The sequence below is a fragment of the Labeo rohita genome, chromosome 6 (genome assembly GCF_022985175.1).
Source record: "Labeo rohita strain BAU-BD-2019 chromosome 6, IGBB_LRoh.1.0, whole genome shotgun sequence".
NCBI lineage: Eukaryota > Metazoa > Chordata > Actinopteri > Cypriniformes > Cyprinidae > Labeo > Labeo rohita.
This window is the reverse complement of record NC_066874.1, coordinates 27,226,858-27,248,960: the sequence shown is the minus strand read 5'-3', so window position 1 is coordinate 27,248,960 and position 22,103 is coordinate 27,226,858. Positions and strand designations below refer to the sequence as shown.

The 22,103-nt window shown below is 36.5% G+C and overlaps 2 protein-coding genes across 7 annotated transcripts in view; one reads left to right on the top strand and one right to left on the bottom strand.

Moving 5' to 3' along the window:
* On the bottom strand, positions 1-4,579 carry gpr27 (G protein-coupled receptor 27). The gene has a single exon (XM_051111407.1). It carries the CDS (start codon positions 2,484-2,486, stop codon positions 1,371-1,373), a length of 1,116 nt encoding a protein of 371 aa, XP_050967364.1. The 5' UTR covers positions 2,487-4,579; the 3' UTR covers positions 1-1,370.
* A 4,034-nt stretch (positions 4,580-8,613) lies between these two features.
* Positions 8,614-22,103, top strand: part of foxp1b (forkhead box P1b) — a 207,743-nt gene continuing 194,253 nt past the window's right edge. For 2 of the 6 annotated variants that reach the window (XM_051113081.1, XM_051113078.1), the window contains exons 1-2: positions 8,774-9,132; positions 16,648-16,717. The gene's annotated coding sequence lies outside the window, so the exon portion shown is untranslated. Of the gene's footprint in view, positions 8,687-8,765; positions 9,133-16,647; positions 16,718-22,103 lie in introns of those variants that run through there. The other 4 variants (XM_051113079.1, XM_051113077.1, XM_051113080.1 and 1 more) reach the window with 3 other exon arrangements.

Below are 22,103 nucleotides of genomic sequence, written 5' to 3'. Positions count from 1 at the left end.
CCAGGATGCCCTGTTTACATTTACTGAAGACAGATAATCTTATTTCACATCTCTTGTGGCCTGCATTCATTCTGTCAGTGCAACGTACCAGATCACATGAATGTAGTGCTGGAGTTGTGCTGAGGGGAGGTTCACGAAAAAAGGGCTCTGTATTATATAACTGTCTGTAGGAAGGGTGGGGGGATGGAAACGCAGCCAAAAATTTCTCCCTGGATGAGTGTGTCTGAAACATCACATTATGTCTCATGTTTTTTTTCACCCCCCTACAACATCTAAGAGCAAGTAATGAGATGGAGGCTTAGCAAAATATGTACAAAAGCCAGATGTTTTACATCAGTTTAGTCTGACACGACAACAAAATCCCCTTCTTTTAATGCCTCGCTGGCCTTTTGCTCACGTTTGTCTTTGCATTTGATTCTTGTATTGCTTTAGCACACCAACACAGTACATTTATAATTATTTATTTTAATTAAAATACAAATCATAGTCTCCTCAACACTGACCCATCGAATTTGCTTGTGTCCACTGAAAACAAATATCCAGAATCAATTTAAAGGGACTGTGAGAGGGACTCGGTTTATTCACATTTAGTCCATGTAATAGTAAAAAGCCACTGGCCATTTAGTTCACACAAAAAGTCATAGCAAATATATTACATATCAGTTATAAAGAGCTCCAGAATATAAATAAATCATCTTTTTACATTATTTACATCGATATGTGGATTGCATAAATGTGGATATGGATCTTCTGATATGCAACGTTAGAACAGGTGTGAGATTTCACCTCTGAATGAAGGAAAGTATCACATGCTACAGTGGCTCCAAAAAGTCAAGAGTCCAAAAAAAAAAAAAAAAAAAAAATCAAGACACAAATATGAATAAACACCACTGCATTAGATAACAAAATATTATGTGGCATTAATAAAAAAAAATGATTTATCAATGCAGTGAAATGAATACACTTTAATGGTTTTGTGTTTAAATAGACCGGGAGTGTTTTTACATTTTAATATATTTTAATTTATTTTCCTGTGTGTATTTTTTATTCATTATTTGTTTTGAAATATTTCCCTTTTGTTTCCTTTCTGTATTGAAATCAGGTTGATGGTTAGTGGAGGGAGTAATATAATAATAATAATAAATCTGATTACCACAGAAAATGAATGAACAGGCAAAACTTAAAACACATGAGTTTTATTAATGTAACATTCCCAGTATGCTTTAATTTGAAGCAGACAAATATGGGAATGCTATAAAAAACTGGAGATACGCCAGAGGTTTGAACACTCCCAGGTCTCTTGTACTTTTTGGGGCCACTGTATGTTTGACAAGCAGGCAGAGCCAGTGAAAACAAGTGAGTAAAACACTTTAAATCACGCAGTAGGGCTCCATGGGTGTTTGTGTAGTCAGGCAACACGGCAAACAGGCTCTGAATCTCATTCTCAGCTCCTTATTGAATATGAAACATATGATGGGATTCGCCCCCGCCTGGGCGAACGTCAACCAGACGGCCGCGGTCAGGTACACCTGAGGAAGCGCGTTTCCCTTCACAAACACCCGGATGTAGCAGGAGACAATATAGGGCGCCCAGAACAGCAGAAACGCCAGCGTGATCATGTAATACATCTTTCCTATCCGTTTCTCCATCTTGAACTCGTCCAGGACGAGCAGCCTCCGGTTGGCGTTGTGTGACGCCTGCCTGATGCCCACTAACGTCGGCGGCGTCGGACCGCGTCCAAACCCCGCGATCCAGTTGGCGGCGGCCTGGCCCGTCGCGCCCGGTCCGTGAAAGGTCCAGTTCTGGCTGATAGCCGGAACCAGCTGCGCGGGCTTCATTTTACGGTGGTCGTAAACAAAACACAGCATTTTTACATACACGACGTGTGTCGTGGCCACAATCACGGCCAGCATGAGCATGAAGCCCAGCGTGTCGTTGGCTTTCACGTATCTGTGCTCGAATATGCACTGCTCTTCCTCGCGGATAAATTTGTAGGTCCCGACGTCGAAGACCGGGGGGAACGCCATGGCCACCGAGAGCGTCCACACCATACATATCACCGCGACGCATGTCCATAGCGTCATGCGTTTGGAGTAGAAGCGGTGGTGCGCGATGGCCATGTAGCGCGTTACGCTGACGCAGAAGAGGAGAAACGCGATGTGGAAGCAGAACAGGACGGCCATGAACGCGATGATCTTGCAGCTGATGATGCTGTAGCTCCAGACGGAGCCGCTGTTGATGGAGATCATCACGAACGGGAAGCACACGGCCGAGCGGATGATGTCTGCCACGCACAGGTCGAGGAGGAAGTAATATGGAGCCTTGTGGAGCGAGCTGTCTTTCAGCACCAACACGGAGAGCACGGTATTCCCGAGCAGGCTGATGCAGGTGATGAGACCCAAAGACGCCAGTTTGACCGCAGACGCAGTGATGGCATAATTCTGGAGCGAGGGGTTGCTTCCCCCTGGATCACTTGTGTTCGCCATCTGTGCAAGCACAACCCAGCCTGGGCTTTGTAATCCGACATTAAGCACTCCTGGTCCCCCAGTTTGATGTACAAAATATCAGCCGCTAACAATCAGTTGAGTCTTTTATATGACCGTACCTCGAGCCGTTTGGAGATCCGAGACATCAGGTGCATCGTTTTGATCACATCAGCGTCGTACGGTTCTTCATTCTTCAAACCAGATGCTGGGTAATCCATTATTTGTCGAAGGAAAACGACGTGCCTTACACACTAATAAACACGTATCCGTCTCCATCGATCCGATCGCGGTCGCGTAGGCCGAAAACAACCCAAGACGCTTCATCGAAACATCATTTCTGAATAAATACCAGCCTGTATACGTACGCATCCAGTCTATTGTGGAGATCGCGGCGGAGCACGTAGCCGTCTTGTCTAGTGCGTTCTTGTTTTGGGGGGAGGGAGGTGAGGGGGGAGCATAATGGGAACCTCCGGTGACAGCAACGGTGGGTCCGTCTTAAAGGAGAGCGGTGCTACTCTGACACCGAGTCTACACTGGAAGCGAACGATGACGCCTCGCGACGCGTCGCGCTGCAACGGCTTGAGGCTGTCTACACTGAAGCTGCGCGTCATCTCTGAACGGTCGCTAACGCGGCCCAATCAGAAGTAAACGCGATGACTTTAACAACGGTGAATTTCTATATCTATTTTATTTTATTTAACACAAAATTATTTAAATATTTATCCGTAGCAATTAAAAAAATATATAGATTTTAGCAACAGGTCTATAAAATCATAATGGTATCAAAATATTGCTGCAGATGCAGCTATATATAAATATTGCTGCAGATATATATACAATATTTTATTATAACACATAAAAAAAACATCACAATGGTCATTTTTACAATGTGACTGTCTCAGCATGTTGTTTAACTCTCTGTTAGTTACTTAAATATTATTAGATTTTTAAAAAATGTCACCCTGGATTATCGATTTTTCTTTTATCCCAAAAATCATTAGGATATTAAGTAAAAATCATGACGATATTTTGTAAATTTCCTACTGTAAATATGTCAAAGCTTAATTTTTTATTAGTAATATGCATTGCTAAGAACTTTATTTGGACAAATTTAAAGACGATTTTCTCAATATTTAATTTTTTTTTTTTTTGGCACACTCAGATTGTATATCGGCCAAATATTGTCTATCCTATATAAACCATACTATCCTACCAAACCGTACATCAATGGAAAGCTTATTTATTCAGCTTTCAGATGATGCATAAATCTCAATTTAAAAAAAAATTGACCCTTATGACTGGTTTTGTCGTCCAGGGTCACAAATGTGTTAAAAACTATGCAGCCTTCCATTTCCTTCAGACATCCAATAAAAGAGGTTGTGATTGTATTTCCACACTGAATGAAATTAAATTAAATATCTGGAGACTTAAGTGACATTTTAAATGTCTGAATGTCATTGCTTTAGATACAAAATGTCAAACCAAGTGACAGCTTAGAGCTGAACTTCACTTTTGCAATTACGTTTAAATGACTCCCAAAGTCCATTTTTAATGGATGTACACCTAGCAGAGTATTTACATCGAGATTTACTATAGTCTTAACACGTAGTCCGTGGTCGTCGTCCATGCATTTTCCTTCTGGTGTGTCATTTAAGGTAACCGAAGCGCTGTCCGTGGTGCTGAAGCGACTAATCATGACAGATAACTGTCAATCAGCGCGCTGTTGACCTGATAAAATCACCCAACCTGAGAAATATAGTGAAAGCAAGCACTATAAAGTAATACGGTGACATGAGCGAGGTTCTATATCTTAACAAATGTCCAGTGCGCGTGCCTGAAACGATGGTACTTTTATTTCCAAGAGAGAAGCAGCATCAGTCCGTTTTGTGATGAATAGCGTCCTCTAGTGTATAGATATGGTCATGCGATTAAGCAAAATTTCACCTTTTCCGGTATTTGCTGAATGTGTACACACACTGTAGCGGCATATAGACAAATTGCATAAAATATATCCAATGCATAGCTATCAGTGGTACATCAGTGATACGGTCTGTGGTAATCAGAAATCTATGAAAAAAAGAACATAAACATAAATCCTGTCCTTGAAGTGGAATAGCAAAACAAATCAACAAAGAACAAACGACCAAGAACAGATAACCACTTACCCAAACAAACTGATTATATGATCAATACAGAAACGAAACATGTAAATACTTAATGTGAGCAAATGAATGAGGGACCCTTATTTCTGACCAAAATGGTATATGGAGTGACATAAATGTGGGAGGCCCAGTATTTATTTATTTATTTATTTATTTATTTACTGAATGATTGCTTTCTCAACACTGGTTTAGAATCTTATGAATCAACTCAACAGGTATTACATAAAAAGTCTTAATAAACACTGTTTTAAAGTTGTGTTCTGTTTAAACTATTATAACGTATATAGATTATGTAGCACTACATTTAGCATAACAGATCATCTGTTGGTATTACCAGTCAGTAAATGGTTAATTCTAAAAGAAATGTAGTGCATGTGCATTCACTAAATTTCACCATTAAAAAAAATCTGAAAAAGGAAGTTAGATTTTAGAAAAACCTGCTCCCAAATACTAATTGATTTAAAATTGCCAAAAATGTTCATTTAATGCAATTAACAATGCAATTTTATTAACTGTGGCTGAAGTGTCATTTTAGGCCACTGTAATAATAGATATATAAAGTGCCTTTTAGGATGCAGTTATCAAATACAAATGCTCTTCCTTTTTTCCTTTTAACTGAAACTTCAAAATGTTTTGTTTGGAAACTCAAAGACCATTTTATTAGGTCAAAAAGATATATAAAGTTCATTTTCAGTCTATTCCTCATGACATTTCCTAGTCATATTAAAACTGACTATTAAAAATCTTTAACTTTAAAATGTCTGAAGTATCATGTATTACAAATGTTGCATAAAATATGAAAAATGCTAAGTTTCGAGATGCAATAGAGAGTTTCAGTAATGTCTTACTACTTAGATAGATAGATAGATGTCTTCACAGGTTTTTGCATTGATATTTGGCTCCATCTGGTGGTTAATGTCGGAATGAACGTAACCGCTACTGTGGGTAGTTTACACAACGAATCATAACAGTTACAGCAGTTTTGACATGCTATATTTAATCACTCACTTGCTCGCTCGCTCACTCACTCAGTCACTCAATCAAATGACTAACTAACTAACTAAACAGACAGATGACTGTCTACAGTAGAAATACACACTTTCCCTTACTTTTCTTTCCCTTTCCCTTTCCCTATTCTTTTAAATGACAAAATGATTATGTTAACACTTTCCACTGGATTTTCATAGATTAGGTTTATTGTGACTTATATTTGTTGTTATATTTCATTAACCATGCTTAGTATGTTAACAGGAATGCACTTTTTGTGCTCTGCATTCTTATTAAGTATAGATAATAAAAAGTCATCATATTTTTCAAAGGTCAGTAGCAAAAACATGTGAAATTGTCCCACCTGTGTCATGACACAATGAGATAAAGAGCTCTTTGTTTTTTATACAATAGGCAAATATCAGCTATTGTTCCTTTGTGTCTCATTGTGATTTGAGCTGCAGGGACGGATATCGCTTTGGAGCCAGCCTTAAGAAGAACAGAGTCGTCTCGTTTCATTTGCTTAATTACCTAATTAACACAACTCTAATTACTCCCTTTTTGAGCATGAGTGCATATTGAGAAGATGTTACATAACGAATAGTAATCCTCAATTAATTTTTTTCAGAGTGCCACTTTATCACAACAAGACCGAATCCACAGAGCATCAGTCGAACCACATCCACATGATGTCAACACAGTCCAAATAACATTATTTTTGTTTTCCTTTTGAGAAACAGTCTTGCGCAAATGCTTTGGATTTTCCTGGGACATCTGGAATTTGTATTATAGTTCTTCAGCCAATTACAGATGAGTTGAGGTTTTTTTTTATAACAAGTGCTGACCTTTTGACCTCAAAGGGAATATAGGATTTATTCATTATCATCTACTTTTAGAAAAAAGACATTCACACAGACAATGTCTATTTAAAACCTGACATTGAAATTGCATAGATGATATAAGTGTGCAAAAAATATAGAAATATATGTTATCTGTGTTGTGTTATAATGTAGTGTCACCAGAAAAAAATATGTGTAAAATGACAGACTGTACTATTATTAAGGTATTTTTTCCAAACATAAAATACTGATGTAATTGACCATAACTGTTTGGATAATCATAAAAAAACTATGTGTCATACGCACGCTTTGACCTATTTTAAAATATTTATGATCTTCATAAGTTTTTTAATGTTGCTTTTGCATATTTCAGCAGATGTCTGTCTTTTTCTTGAAAGTATTCTTAGTTAGCGGCAGTGGACACGAAGTAGAAAAATAAGTCAAAATGGAGTATCTCTACAAAGGGTGTGTCTGTGATTGATGTATCCGTCTCATGCCTGCAGGCGTGCAGTTTTTCTGGATAAGAATATAGGCCAGTGACGCCCCTTGACATTAGATTTCATACTGTTAGCAATATGTCCAGGGACAAAAGGATTGCAGTGCCTTTCCTTGTGCTCTGCAAATGTCAAAACAGTGTTTATGAAGGTACAAGGATTTCTGAAGAATTATTATGTTATTGCAGCAATTTAATAAAAAGGATTCTAAAACATAACTGATCATTACTTGATGAATTAAGCTATAGGGCTCCTCAGCTGCACGTATGTGTACATATTTTGATATTTTTAATCTAGCTGGCAAGTGTTTATTATTTTTTTTAATTAATTAATTTATTTGCTGGGGAGACAAACTTAACTTTTTTTTTTTTTTTTTTTTTTTTTTTTTTTTTACTTTTATACAAATAATTTGATATTTAAAAATAATTTTAACTGTTAATTTACATTAACTGTTATTATTTTCACTGTAATTATTCATGTTTTTATTTTTAGCAACCATTTTTTTTTAGCAGATTTGGTTTTTTATACTGAATTTATTTTATGCAAAATTCTAAAAAATCAGCTCCACATGTCTGCAGGAGACACAAGAGTCCAGAGGGTGGCGCTCTATATCCGTAAAACACATCAACTTGGGCCCGTAAAGAGACACCGTCTTTCAGTTACTTGAACTGTGCATTTCAGTCCTTGATCAAGGACAGTCAGACTCTCCTTATTTTAATCTTACATTAATGCGTTTCACACCGAACAGTAACCATCTTATTGGTCGATTATACTTTTTATTTTATAATTATTAAATTTTGTAAAGAATAATCTAATCTAATATATATATATATATATATATATATATATATATATATATATACATATATATATATATATATACATATACATATATATATATATATATATATATATTTAAAGATTAGATTATTCTTTACAAAAAATAAAAAACATATATATATATATATATATAGTTATTTATTTATACTCAAGTTTCACTGAAAATTACCTTTTGGGATTTTTCTTATAAAATTCTTTTGGGAAGTTGTATCAATGTTAGGTTCCATATAATGCTGTTTTAAACAGCATTTAAAAATAAAATGTTCTAGAATTATTATGAATGTAGCTTTTATGACCTATTTTTTAATTAAGACATTTCTCGCATCAGTTAATTTAATAACAAAATAAATAAATTAAATAAACACATAAAATAAAAAATATTTTATATACATACATTCTTTTTCTGATTCATACAACATTTATTGCATCAGTTAAATTAATGACACAAATAAATAAATTAAATAAATTAATAAAATAAATTAATAAATTAAAAAATATTTATATACATACTTTTTCTGATGCATACAAGATTTTACGTTTAATATAAAATCTTGATGCTTACATGTGTTTACTATCCTTATTTATTAGGCCAAAGAAAGCTAAGTGAATGTGGTATATCATAATACGTGAATTTAGCTCAGCCTAAATCGTTCTAACCACTGAGTGGTTACTGGACTTTCACTTTTTTATGCTGATATTCCGATTACTACTAAATCCCCACACTAACTGCACTTCCTTTCTTATGGGTTGTCCTTCTCCTGAACTTTCACCCCCCACCTTGCTCCACTGGACATTTTCTTGGAAAAGAAGACAGAAATTCTGCATTTAGCCTACAGCATTTACAACCAAACTAACCAGCAAAAACAGATTAGTCAAAAGTACGTCGTCTGGCAAAAAAGGATCTCCTATCTTTAACTTATGTATCTGTGACTTTTTGACACACGTCTGTTTTGCAGCGCAGAGATCTGCATGAATGTTGTTTACCCAGCAGGTGGATGTGACGTCACGGGCGCAGAACATCAAAAAATAACAACATCCAAATCCGCGATTCTCTCTCTTTTTTTGTGTGTGCAAGGCGCAATAAAGTGTAATATCATCCGAAGCAGCTCCGTGGAGAAAGGCGGCGTAAACCGGGCTCGAAACGGCGGCGTTGCTCCTAGTACAGTGTTTGCAGCTGAAGTTAGTACCGCTGGCGGAGTGATATATTTGTTGGTTATTTACAGTACGTTTATAGCACGCGCTCATGGTATACAAGATCGCGTGAAGAGTTGAATTTGTTATCTCGCCCAAATTTCCGCGTCTGTCGCGTCTCTGTCAAACCCCGGTAAGTTCATTCTCCTCCAGCATTCTGCAACATTTTAGGGCATATGGGCACAGTTTGTCTTTGTTATCTAATTGTTGCCTTATTGTTTTTAACGGCGTAATGAGCAAATTAACAAACAGCGTTATTGGCCGCGTGTCTAACAACTGCTGTCCTGTGGATGAATTCTATTCTCAGTCTACAAGTACTTTTTCAGAAGTTAGCTGTGTGGCTAGCAAGTTGTTACGCTGTTCATTTTTGTTTGTGGAAACAACATTGTATCGTTACATATGTGTGACAGCTCTGGTGTGACGTGATGCGTAAAAACGATGTATTGAAATCGCTCTGCGTTCGTTATCGATGGCGTAAAAGTTTGCGAGCCGAGATTTCTTTCGGTGATACAGTGTTGCTGTATAGGGGACTTTTCCCCACGTGTTCCCTCAACCACAAAACAACTTCTACTGGTGCATCTCTTCGATTGGAATTAAATATAACATCATTAATGCGTACGAAAACGGTTTAGAATTTTTCCCGTGCATTAAAAAAATGTTCAGTGCACTCTATCATCCGGAGTCGAGAGTTGAAGCTTTCAGAATTAAGTGTTACTTCAGCAAGAGAAGCTTAGGCTGTGTTTCAAAACCTAGTGAGCTTCCTAGCTAGACAGCATTTTTGAACATCATATGGACATCGAACATTCGAACGCGCCTGTCAATTCCATAAATGCTGTCGTGTCTCAGGGTTTGAGACACAGCCCAAGTGTAGTTCGAGTGAAATTGGTTTTCAACATGATTGTGTTGTAACAAGTGTCAGAGTTAAATGCGCCTTTCTGCTTGTACTTTCATAGTGTGAGATGCGTAACAAGTGGATAAATACATTTAGGCCATTATAAAAATAATAGCACACGTCTAACAGAAACTTTTCAACTGCGTGCAGTCGTTGTGCACTTGAACACAGAGTAAAAGTAACGCTTTTCTACTCATAAAATGTCAGTTTACTGTCAACTGTTAACAGTTGACATTTTTTATTCTTTTCACATAATACTATATTTAGTCCCACTATTGTTCATCTCCAAAATTTACGTATGTAGTTGTTTTTTAACATTCACAAATTAAATAAGGAGAAACGTGCCATAGATTACAGTGTTGTACTTTATATCCTTCTCATATAAATTTGCCTACACACACACACTGGCACACAAAATGGATCTAAATGTAAGTTAATGCATTCTTTGGTATTTTGAAAATGAAAAGTGAATGCATGTTATTATTTCTATAGGTGTAATAAAAAATGTACAAGCTGATATTACCAGTTATGAATTGTAATATTTACCCTTACTATTTTTCTTCTCAGTGATTCTCATAAATGCAACTTTTAAACGTCTTTTAATATCACACTTTAAAATAGGAAGCAGCAGCAGCTTTAACACCCAGCGTTGGTACGGCTCAGTTCTTTGGATTAGTCATTGTCTGAGGGAAGGAGAAGACAAAAAAAAAAGAATGCTTTTTTTTTTTTTTGTAGGAGAAGTAAAGTAAACAGCCTCCAACAAGCGAACCTTGACAACCCAGATTAAGGAAAACACTGGAGATCAAACAGTGCTGCTGCTGGGCCGTTGTCATGAGCTGCCTGAGAGGGAGAGACAAAGAGAAGGAGGGAGGGAGAGAGAGAGACACTGTTTGAACAGGCACTGGAGTTTGTGTGCTCACTTATGCAGAAATGGACCTCTGCAAATGCAGACTGACCCAGGATTAAAAGCACTGGCTGAACTTTTCTTTGCAACTTTTTCGGCCTCTGCACTGAACGGCAGGAAAGGCTGCGTGATTGCTAGCACTTACTAGTGTGCTCACCAGCTACCTGTAGTGAAAAATACGACTGTATATTTTCACCAAGAGTTTCCAAATATAGCTTTGTGCAGTAGATTCGTCATGGTATTACAGGAAAAGTGTGCAAATTGTTGCATTCTAGAACTGGTATTTTCAGATTTACTCGCAATCGTGCAAAAGTGCGTGATGACTCAGATGTGTGCAGTGGTTATGGCACAGAAAGGTTATTAACGTGTTACTTCGTTGAGGTAAAGTGCGCTTAAATGAACTGTAAGCTGAGAATCGTAGAGGTTATAGACAGCCTGCCGAATAATGCATGAAGTTGTGATGTCTGGATCGTAATGTGGGAGAGAGGTTGCTGCGTCCCGCGTCTTGCTGTGTGTTCGGGCAGCTGTTGTCACTCTTTAGCGTGTGGCTTTCACGCAGGGTTGCCTGGCTGGAAAAGCAGGCCGTTGGCCAGACGCTGGACGGCTTAGGTTGAGGATGCAGCCAGGTTCTTGTTTCTATGGCAACTCTGGACGCTGTCAGACTGTGCGGCAGTACGTTGTTTTGAGTTAATTATAGCTTGTTGTTTGTCACACCAAAGTCACACAGAGGAACCCAAGTACTTTATCATTTGCGTGCTTGAAGGCAGTTGAAAATTATGCAAGTTGACTGGAAGTTGTCACTTTTTATTTTTAAATATCTCACCCAGTGAATCTGAACAGAATGTTTGTTTTTTGTTTTTTTTGTTTTTTTGCTGCAAATGTGTAGATGGACATAAATTGAAATTAAATTGACAGTGAATGTGCCATTTTAGATTTTATTATATTATATAATTATAGTACAAGTCAAAAGTTTGTACACATCTGTTTGTGAATTATTTATTTATTTGTTTATTTATTTATACACTACTAGTTAAAGGTTTAGACACATCTGTTTATGAATTATGTAATTAATTATTTATTTCTATACTGCCAGTCAAAAGTTTAGACACATCATATATTAATGAATTATTTATTTATTTATTTATACACTGCCAGCCAAAAATTTGAATTGCATCTATTCTATCTTATTTAGATTAAAAGTCATCAAAACTACTTAAAAAAAAAAAATAAATAAAAAAGCTAAAAAAAAAACAAAAAACAATGGAAGTATGGAATTGTAGTGTCAAAAAAAATCTCAACTTATATCTAAGAATCTTCAGCGTTACCAGCCTTTGTTTAGATTCCAGCTGGGATGCTTTTTAAATAAAATAAAGGTTTTTTTTTTTTTTTTCTTCTTTTAATATTGGACATTTGACCAATGCTTTTTCTCCATTGTCTGCTAGTTTATTATAAAATGTATTTTTTTTTTTTTTATGTTTAGCATAATTTCCAAACAATTTTAATCATTTAAGCTAATAAGTTCAGTTGAATCTTAAATTCATTCAAGTGTGTTTGACTACAGTGTATGACTCTTCAAAGCAGTGCACTAAAATTGAATGCAAAGAGTTTGAATCCATGCATAAATGTTTTAGTGATCAATACTTTCTGTACCGTAAGAGTTCACTGATTTGTTACCATTGAAATTGTTGATTTATAGCCATAGTCGTCCTGGATGTCCTTTTATTGAATTGTAAATCCAAATGGATTGGATTAGAGGCTGGATTAAATGTTGAAATGGTGTGATACTCACAAGTCCTTTTATGCCAGCTGTGAAGTTGACAGCTGAGTTGGGATCAGCTCGTTGGATCAGTTTCTTACTGATCTAGCCCCGAAGAGCTGAAGAGTGGCAGCCAATGCTTGGATTCCTGAATTTTACAGCGAATCCTTAAGCAATAGGAGGCTGCTCTATCCAGGAATTCAAATCACTGCATTTATGTCATGAATAATGTGCAAAGACTCTTCCCAGCCTTTTTTTCTTTGCAAAAATTGGCATTGGTGATTCAATTCAGAAGAAACAGCCGGAAAAACATGCAAGAACACTGTATAGTAGTTTTTGTTTCTTGTGTGATTTCTTTTGTGCAGTAATTTATTTGCTGTAATATGCAAGAGGTAGAGTTCAGTAATAAAGTTTATTTTTTGCTGCACCAGTTGACTAGTTCTGTTTATTTATTTAGCCAGTTTTTTTATTTATGTATTTGTATTGATATCTGGAAATTTACAGCTTACATTATATCACTGCATAAAATTTATCAATTCAAATATTATGTTTTTAATACTTTCACTTTAAAGATTTTGATGATAACTTCATCAGCTTGATAACATCACCATGGGATTTAATTGAACAGATTCATAAATAAAGTTTTTTACTTTAAGAAGACCAAACATGTAAGTTTGCCAGGCATAAAAACACAAGCACATGATAAACAGATGTAAGCCATGCACAAGTACAGAAACCCTGAGCCATATGTTTTAATCTATGAACTCAGCTGGCTATGGGGACCTTCACACCAGTGTTTTTCTCCGAGTCAGTTCAGAATTTACTCATCGTAACCTCTCTGGTACTCAGTCTTGCGCTTCTGAAATTAAAGCGGTGTTCCTGCACTAAATAACAGAAATAGATGCACTAAATATATAAACTTGAGTGGCTGTCAGTGTCATTAGACATTTATTATTTTTTCACATTTTTGGCTCCTGATCTCCGATCCATACTTCACTCTGACAAATGAATTTAGATGGAAATTTGTTGCCATTCCATCATCATATATATATATATATATATATATATGTATATATGTATATATATATATATATATATATATATATATATATATATATATATATATATATATATATATATATATGTATATGTGTGTGTATATATATATATATATATATATATATATATTTGTTATATATAATATACGGTTCGATGTGATTTTGGTTCTTTTCATTTATTTTGAACAGACTAATGTTATATATATGTATAATCTGCAGTACATATATACATACAAGGAATACATACTTTAAATATATTTGATTTAGAGACAGGTAAACAAGGGAAACAACAGTGGCACACGTAACGTAGCCTATATATGCTGAGTTTCAGTTCTTTTTCGTGACAGAAAGGAAACTCAAATGGCAGAAAGCGACATCCTATTGGTTTTCTTTATTTTACAAAAGACCTTTTACACTGATGCATTATTAATAAGACAATAAATGACAGTGTTTTAAGTTGATTTTGCTGGTAAAAGGAAACAGTTTTTTTTTTTTTTTTGAAACAGTTTAAGTAATCATGCTGGTGCACACACACACAAAACATAAGTTCCAGGCTTCCAGCATTACTAACTTGACAGCGCAGTTGGTAACATTACTTTTTAAAAGTAAAGTTCAGTGAACCAAACATCAGCACGCCCGCCACCGTGTCAACCTTAGGACACGACTGAAGTACAAAGCCTATAATTTACATAATAAATAATAGTTTAGCATTTAGATACATCACAAATATGGAAATATTATGGAATATTTGGATTTGAGAGTGAGAGGTAGGATACACAAGCACAAAGCTCCACTTTGCAGACAGTTAAGTGCGCAAGCCTTTAAAGTAACGTTATACTCCTTTGTCAGTGAGAGACGCGTTCAGAATCAGCACATGGTCACTGTCTAGTGGGCTTTGTGTGCGCAACTCCTGGCATTCGCTGTTCTTCTGCTGGTGGTTATAAAACAGTGTTGCATTACTGCGGGCCCCCTACTGGATTGAGGGTGAATTGCCTTTATTCATTATAAGGCCTCATGCACCGAACCAAGATGTCCGTGCCGTGACGGTTGGGTACGAATGCATGTATCGTTACACCCCTAATGTGTGTGTGTATGTATATACTGTATATATATATATATATAATATATAATTTAGCAGACCAGTATTTCAGATTTCAACTTGTCCTGCCAACATCTTCACTGGCCACAAAGAAAATATGATGAATGGCTTTAATTATATGTGTTACAAAATATAAATTTAGATTTCTATTTATTTTTTTTTTTATATTTTAGCCGTATATTCATATACAAATGTTTCTTGAGCAGCACATCAGCATATTATATTCAGCTTTGCCATCACAGGAATAAATGTAAAAAATACATTTAAACGAAAAACAGTTATTTTAAATTGTAAAGCATAACTGTTTCTATAATATATTTTATCAAATAAATGCAGCCTTGGTAAGCATAAGAAACTTAAACTTAAAAGAAAATATATATATACTTCACTTACCATCAGAGTAACAAGTTCTGAACGTTGTGTTGAAAATTTTCTTTAAGATGCATTGTATATAGTGGAGAATCATGTTTGAGAAAGGATAGAGTAGTTGCCAATATTGTTGACTGGTAATTAATGTGCATTTTGTCCCAGCCTTTGAGTCGTTTTGTCTCTGCTTACGTGTTTGTGAAAGGGACATCGTTTAAGTGCCCTCCGAGGGAATAGAGTTTTTCCTCCCTCTCAATAGCAGCATGCTCTCAATTAGAGTATGTTTAATCAGGAAACCGGCTCGAGTACTAATTACCTTATCATAGCATGCATGTTAATTAGTTTTGCGAGAAGGTTTTTTTTTTTTTTTTTCAATGGAATGTTCAAATGAATTCAAAGGCGAAAAACGATGGAACTTTTCTTTGATCTTCTGTTTACATCTGTATGTGTGTTTATACCGAAATATGGCCTATTTGCTAGTTTGAACTTCGAAGCGATTCGGGTGGTCTTAATTGACGTGTTGTTGCTTGTTTATATGATATATGTAAGGCCTTATCGGATGGATCATTATGAAAGCACGGTAATTATCTTAAACACTCAGTTGCAAACCTGCCTCATTCACATGAAAGCTTACACGTACAGCCTTTTTTGCTTGCCGCTTTGGGAAACCAACAGAAAGTGAATCGGTTTGAGTCATTGTCACCTCACTTCAAGAAGCTGTTTGAAAGATGCTCCTTGCAGCTCTTGGACGCAGCCCAGTCTGAGCTCGACGCGCTCTCGAGGCTGGAAAATGTGCTGCGTTTTTGTGCTGTTATATCCAGGAGTTGCTATACAGGTGGTTTTGCTCTTTGTGCGCCAGTTTACCCAAGCAAATTGAAATGTTTACTGAAAAGCCATGACAACATTATTTTAGGTCCAGAAAGTTCCTGACAAAAATCCAAGCACTGTCTTTTACACGTACTTAGTCAAGCAGGTGGAGATATCCAAGCTCTAAAGAAAAAAAAAATCAAACTCTGTAACAATAAAGCACCATTTGTTGGTTCTTTGTTTTTCCTAGTGCGGCACAAAGCTCTGTGTGTGTTGAGAAAGAGGCCTGAGAAATGTACTTGGGGATTACTGGATATTTCTCTAAAAGCATTTTGATGTTATGAATGAGCATAATGTACGATCTTCTGAAGCGGCGATTGATCAATTGGCCGTTGCAGAATGAACTTCAAAGTTTGAAAATGAGAGAATCAATCTTTTGATTTAATATTACAGAGTGGTGAGATGGGAATTTTGAGTGCATTTCGGTGTACTTGATATACAATTGTTTACAGAGATTGAATGGATACTTTCAGGAGGGTTTATCGACTGCAGTTTATTGGTATATGCACTTTTTTTGTTTTCTATGATGTAATGTAATGATTACAGCAAATTAAAATTTGATTAATGAAAAATGGAAACATGTTCAAAATAAAATGTCATGAAACCTATTTCATTCCTTGTTCCTTGATTTATAGTGTAGTCACAAAGTTCATATCCATGAGACCTGTCACACTGACTGTTGACATTTGTATATTTGTGGTTTCAGGCACCTCAACAAGACTAAAAGGATTTATACGAACAGCCTACGATCACCTGTCAGTTTACCTCCTGATACAGTAAGGACCTTCGTACCTTTTCTTGTTACACCAGCTTTTTTTCATTTCAAAGGGAGTGGGGTGATACACTTTGATGTTTCTCTATAACGTAAAAGGCCTGTATAGTTTTTTTATGGGCAGTCGGTCACCCCACACTTTAGTTACCCATAGCAGCCATTAAAAACCCATATTGGTTTAGTCGCCACAGGTTTGCATTAAAAACGCTCAAAACAATCAGCGTAACTTTTAAAAGTTAAATGTGAGAAAGCAGCAAAAATGGAGAATATCTTTAAAGTTTAAATCCAAATGCAACCAAGTGAATTCTGAAGCAACTAAAGGGACAACATCTAAGTTGCAGTTGAGGTCAAAAGTTTACACCCTCCTTTCAGAATCATTGAAAATGTGAATTATTTTACCAAAATAAGAGGGTTTATACAAAATGCATGTTATTGTCTATTTAGTCCTGACCTGAATAAGATATTTCACATAAAAAGATGTTTAGTCCACAAGAGAAAATAACAGTTAAATTTATAAAAATGCCCCATTCAAAAGTTTACATCCCCTTGATTTTTAATACCGTGTTGTTACCTGAATGATTCACAGCTGTTTTTTTTTTTTTTTTTTTTTTTGTTTAGTGATAGTTGTTCATGAGTCCCAGTAAACTGCCTGCTGTTCTTCAGAAAACAGTTGGGGGTGAAAACTTTTGAACAGAATGTAAATGTGTACATTTTTCTTATTTTGCCCACATATCATATTTTTTTATTTAGTACTGCCCTTTGCAGGCTACAGGAGATAGTTACATATTTCCGAGAGGACAAAATAAGCTAAATTTACCCTAATCTTCAAGTTCAAAAAGTTTTAGCTGGAGAATTGCTGTTTCTCTCTGTTCATTGTGTATTCTGCGCCTCCTATCATTTGCATCCTTAAGTCTAAACCCTGTTGTATTCTACGATCCCAAACTGGTGTTTTCTTCAATTTCTGAACCGCTCGTGACAAGTGTAACATCGGACCATTCTAAAAGAAGTCTTTAGTGAAAATAGATTGCCGGTTGTAAATATGTTTACAGAGATGCGTTTTTGCATGGTTGAACATCACAGGCTTGTCCTTTATCAGTGCGTTTGACAGTCCTGCCGTGTGTCGCGTGCACCGCACAATTTGGATGACAGTGGTAACTGGCAGTCGAATAACCAAATTATTTAGTCATGGGTTTTAAACGGGCACGACGGCAAATGGATGTCAAGTAAATGATGCAATTTATTCCCCCTTTCCTCCTCCTCGCCAGGCGGGCTGCCACGGGACTTCTGCCAGCCTTAAATAAGTGTTACCCAGATGGCACTCGCATGACACCCACTTGGTTACAGAATTGTTCCGCGGGAATAACTCGGCTTGCCACAACAAGCAATAGGTCAATTGAGCAGCGAGTGCCTGTTGCTTGACCCGTTTTGCATATGCAAATCTGCTAATGTTGTGTCATTTCGGTAAATTCCAGGGGAAGGCAGGCTCTCGGGGCTTCCTAAATGAGTTGGAAAGGAGCCCAGTTAATGAGGGTGGAGGGGAGAGAGGTAAAAAGAGGAGATGCTCACTTCCTCCGCTCACTTCCGTTTGCGAGTACATCACTTCCAAGTGCCTCTGCTTCACACGAGCTGCGGTAAAGGGAAATGTCTGTAGTTGGGCTCTCGTGGTAATGGGATAGTCCAGCGGGCACTAGCATAAGTGATTTTTCACCCCTCTCTCTCGCTCTATGGCCTTTTTACACACAATTCTATTTTTAGGAGGTGTGGAAGACAATGCTGTGGTGTTTTCTCTCTCTTTTCGCTCCCTCAAGCTCTCTGCATCCCCTTTTTTATAGTTATTTATTCCTCTCCCTCTTTTTCTTTCCCTTTCTTTCTTCTTTGTGTCTATCCTTTTCTCACTTTTACCTTCCAACCCTACCTCTTTTATTTTCTGCCACACTTTTACACTTCATGGCGTGTAGGTGGGCTGCACTATTGCTGTGGCTGTGCAGTTTTTTTTTTTTCTGTCCTGTACAATTGTTGCTTGTGAAGTTAGACAAAATGAACAACTTTGGTAAAGGCCATGGTCACAGTTGACAGTTCTGACAAGATGTTCTACATCAAGTTTTGACATCCTCATTGACAAAATTGAAACATGATGGCAATATTATTGCCAATGTCAAAAAAGTGTTCGATAATATCAGAAGTTTTACTTGGTGACTTCATAAGCAATCTTTTATGATTCTCGAAATTTGTCTCAGCAGCTAAATCATGGTAACACTTTTACAAGCGTGCGCCCTGGCTTAAGTGAACTGTGTCCTCTGCATCTCCCTAACGCGCTACAGCTGCAATCGATGCTGCCCGGGCCGACAGCAGGAGCAGGACAATGTGGAGATGATTTTCTGCTGCCAAGACTTAAGTAAACAATCCAACAATCCATAGCCCCAAAACCTTTACAGTTCAAGCTCAGCTTACAGCAACCCAAAGACCTTGTTTTCATTTCGCATGCATTTTACTAAACATATGCTCACCCCATAAAAAGCTGCAAATCACAGGTTTTTTTTTTTGCAATCTGTTACGTTTTGTAATTTTATAATATAACAGACAGCATGATCCCATAGATAACAATATCATGTAAAATTCAGAATTGAATTGGTTTTAATTGAATTTGAACCTTAAACAATGCAGAATTGCAGTTTAAATTTTAGATTTTTATTTAGTTTATATATTTCATCATATTTAATCATTGGACCTTGATGCAGATTTTGCAGACTTCAGAGTGACCAACTTAATTCAAATTTCAATTCATGATGTGAAATCTAATCTTGTTTTTAAAACTTTACGTGCTTTCACAATAAAGCAAGCAAGCATGTAGGTGGAGATATTTTTGTTTGTTAAAATGCCTTCAAGTCATTTGTGTTGCATTAAAAATTGATTAGAAAAAGAGAAATAGTAGTATAATAAACCTGGCTCTGAAAGGGGTCCAGATTGGGAAAACGTGGCTTTTTCTAAACATATGCGTGAAGTTAAAGGAGGCTTGAAACTGTCTGTTTGCATTCAATTTTGCGATCACTCCTTTGTACTGTATGCCAGTGTGTAAAAGTCAAACCAAATGTGTTTTTTTTACAGGCAGTAAAAATGATTGTTTTAGCACCTTACAAATAACGGCAATAATTGGATGTGCATATAACCTCAATCATCAAAATGTAAATGCTGCAGATTCTCCTTTGGAATTTAATTATATCGCAGCTTGTAATCGACTATAAAGCCAAACAAAACAATCAAAATACATATTAACAGGCTCAGCGTGATAAGGAAACAATCTTCTAAACTGAGATAAAGCATCTTACGGATTCCTCCAGCAACCCCCTCACCTTGTATTTGCTCTTGTGTGATCTCTTTGAAAGCATCAAAAGATGCAAGCGCTCTCTAATGTTTCTCTTCCTCGTGCCCAGAGAATAACCCCTCGATCACACTGCCAACATTCTTTTTTAAAAGCGCAAAGAAAGATGAATTTGGGCCATAAAGGCGCGTATCACAAGGGCTTTTTATCCTAAATGGTCCTTAGAATTGTTATCTATAGGGATGGCGCATTCCCAGCACTGTCGTGTTCAATCAAGTGTCCACTTAGCCGCGGCCAGGAGTAATTGTCCCCAAGTGGGCCACACACTGACCTGTTAATGTCTGTGTTGACCCTCTAACCTTGTCAGCACGTCTAAGAGAAGAGCTCTAAATCATCCCGATCTCCTCTGGCTCTTCCCGTGCTGCCGGGTCAAAAGGGAGACCGCCGCAGGCGGACCACTCCCTTAAATTGTCCCGTCTTGGGTAGGTCATTGTCTTGAAGATGAGGTCCAGATTCAGCATTCACACTTCTTTATTGCTGCACCATCATGGTGGTGGTAAATGTGCTCAGTGCTGTGGAGTGCAAACAGCAACACATACATACAACACACCAACTAACTGTACAATAACATGGTGTAGTAATGCATTAAAGCAATTAAAACACAGTATAAAGAGTATTTACTCTAAACAGAAGACTTATAATTACATTTTTAGTGTGACTACCACTTGTTTGTGCAAAACTTGCTGTTACATTGCAATTTTTTGTGGTTGGATGCAAGAGCATTGCTGTGTGGTTGCTAAGGTGTGGCTAATGTTTACGCACTGATGTTTAATTTTTACAGGTTAGGGGTTTTGAAAAGCCACAAGCACCATTAATAAACACTCGTCTGTGGTTCTTTTCAACACCTAAGGTTCTTACATCCTTCAAGCATGATTTTTCACTGTACAGGGCCAGACGCTTTATAAGGTGAGGATATGGTCCTGTGTGTGTATATATATATATATATATATATATATATATATATATATATATATATATATATATATATATATATGTATGTATATATATATATATATATATATGTGTATATATATATATATATATATATATATATATATATATATATATATATATATAGGACTATATATATATATATATATATATATATATATATATATATATATATATATAAAAATATTAAAAAAATATATATATATTATTTAAAAAATGTTTTTTAAATATTACTTAAAAATAATAATGTGCATTATCTGAGTATAACATGCACAGTTTATGATAACATTCTTTTTAGATATTATTCTTGATTTGAAATGTTATATTTTATAAAACAGTTTATGATAACTCATGCGAAAAACAGTATGTGAGGGGAAAAAAAGAATGTTTGAGCGACTAGTAATAGGCCAGATTTAGACGACCTAAGTGCCAATACAGAGATGGGATGTCATCTGCATAGAAATGAATGTTAAAGTGCTCCTATTATGCCATTTTAAAGGTTGCTAATATTGTTTTAATAGACTCCCAAAACAGGTTTACATGTATGCAAGGTCAAAAAACACTTTAGTTTTCTCCAAAAATATATTTAATTTTACCGCATTTCTAAATGATTCGTAAACGACTCGTGTGAAGCAGTTTGAAGAATCAGTCTCTCTAAACCCCTCCTTTCCGTGAGCCCTGACTGCTGTGATTGGTCGGATGGCGCAGTCCTTTATGATTGGTCTACTGCGTACAGTGGGTCGGAGAACCAACCCGAACGCCAGTTGCCATAACTGATTGACAGGCCTGGATACTTGTCAATACGTAGAAAAGATGGCATCGATTTTACCATACCAATTCGAGCCAGAGTCTGACAATGAAATGGCTGAAGTGGCTGATCGACAAGTTAGCACGGACTACAGTGGAAAATGCTTGCAATTTGCTTATGCAAGCGAACCGGGCACACCTCTATGTTGTGAACTTCCAGATTGTATAATGCATTAAGGCGGCTTTCACACCAAACGCGGAAAGCGCTGCGCTGGCTGCCGGGCAAAAGTTCATTTGAACAACTCATTTGAAC

Bases quoted from the DNA above. Each gene is read 5' to 3' on its own strand.
- gpr27 (XM_051111407.1), bottom strand. From the start codon at position 2,486: ATGGCGAACACAAGTGATCCAGGGGGAAGCAACCCCTCGCTCCAGAAT.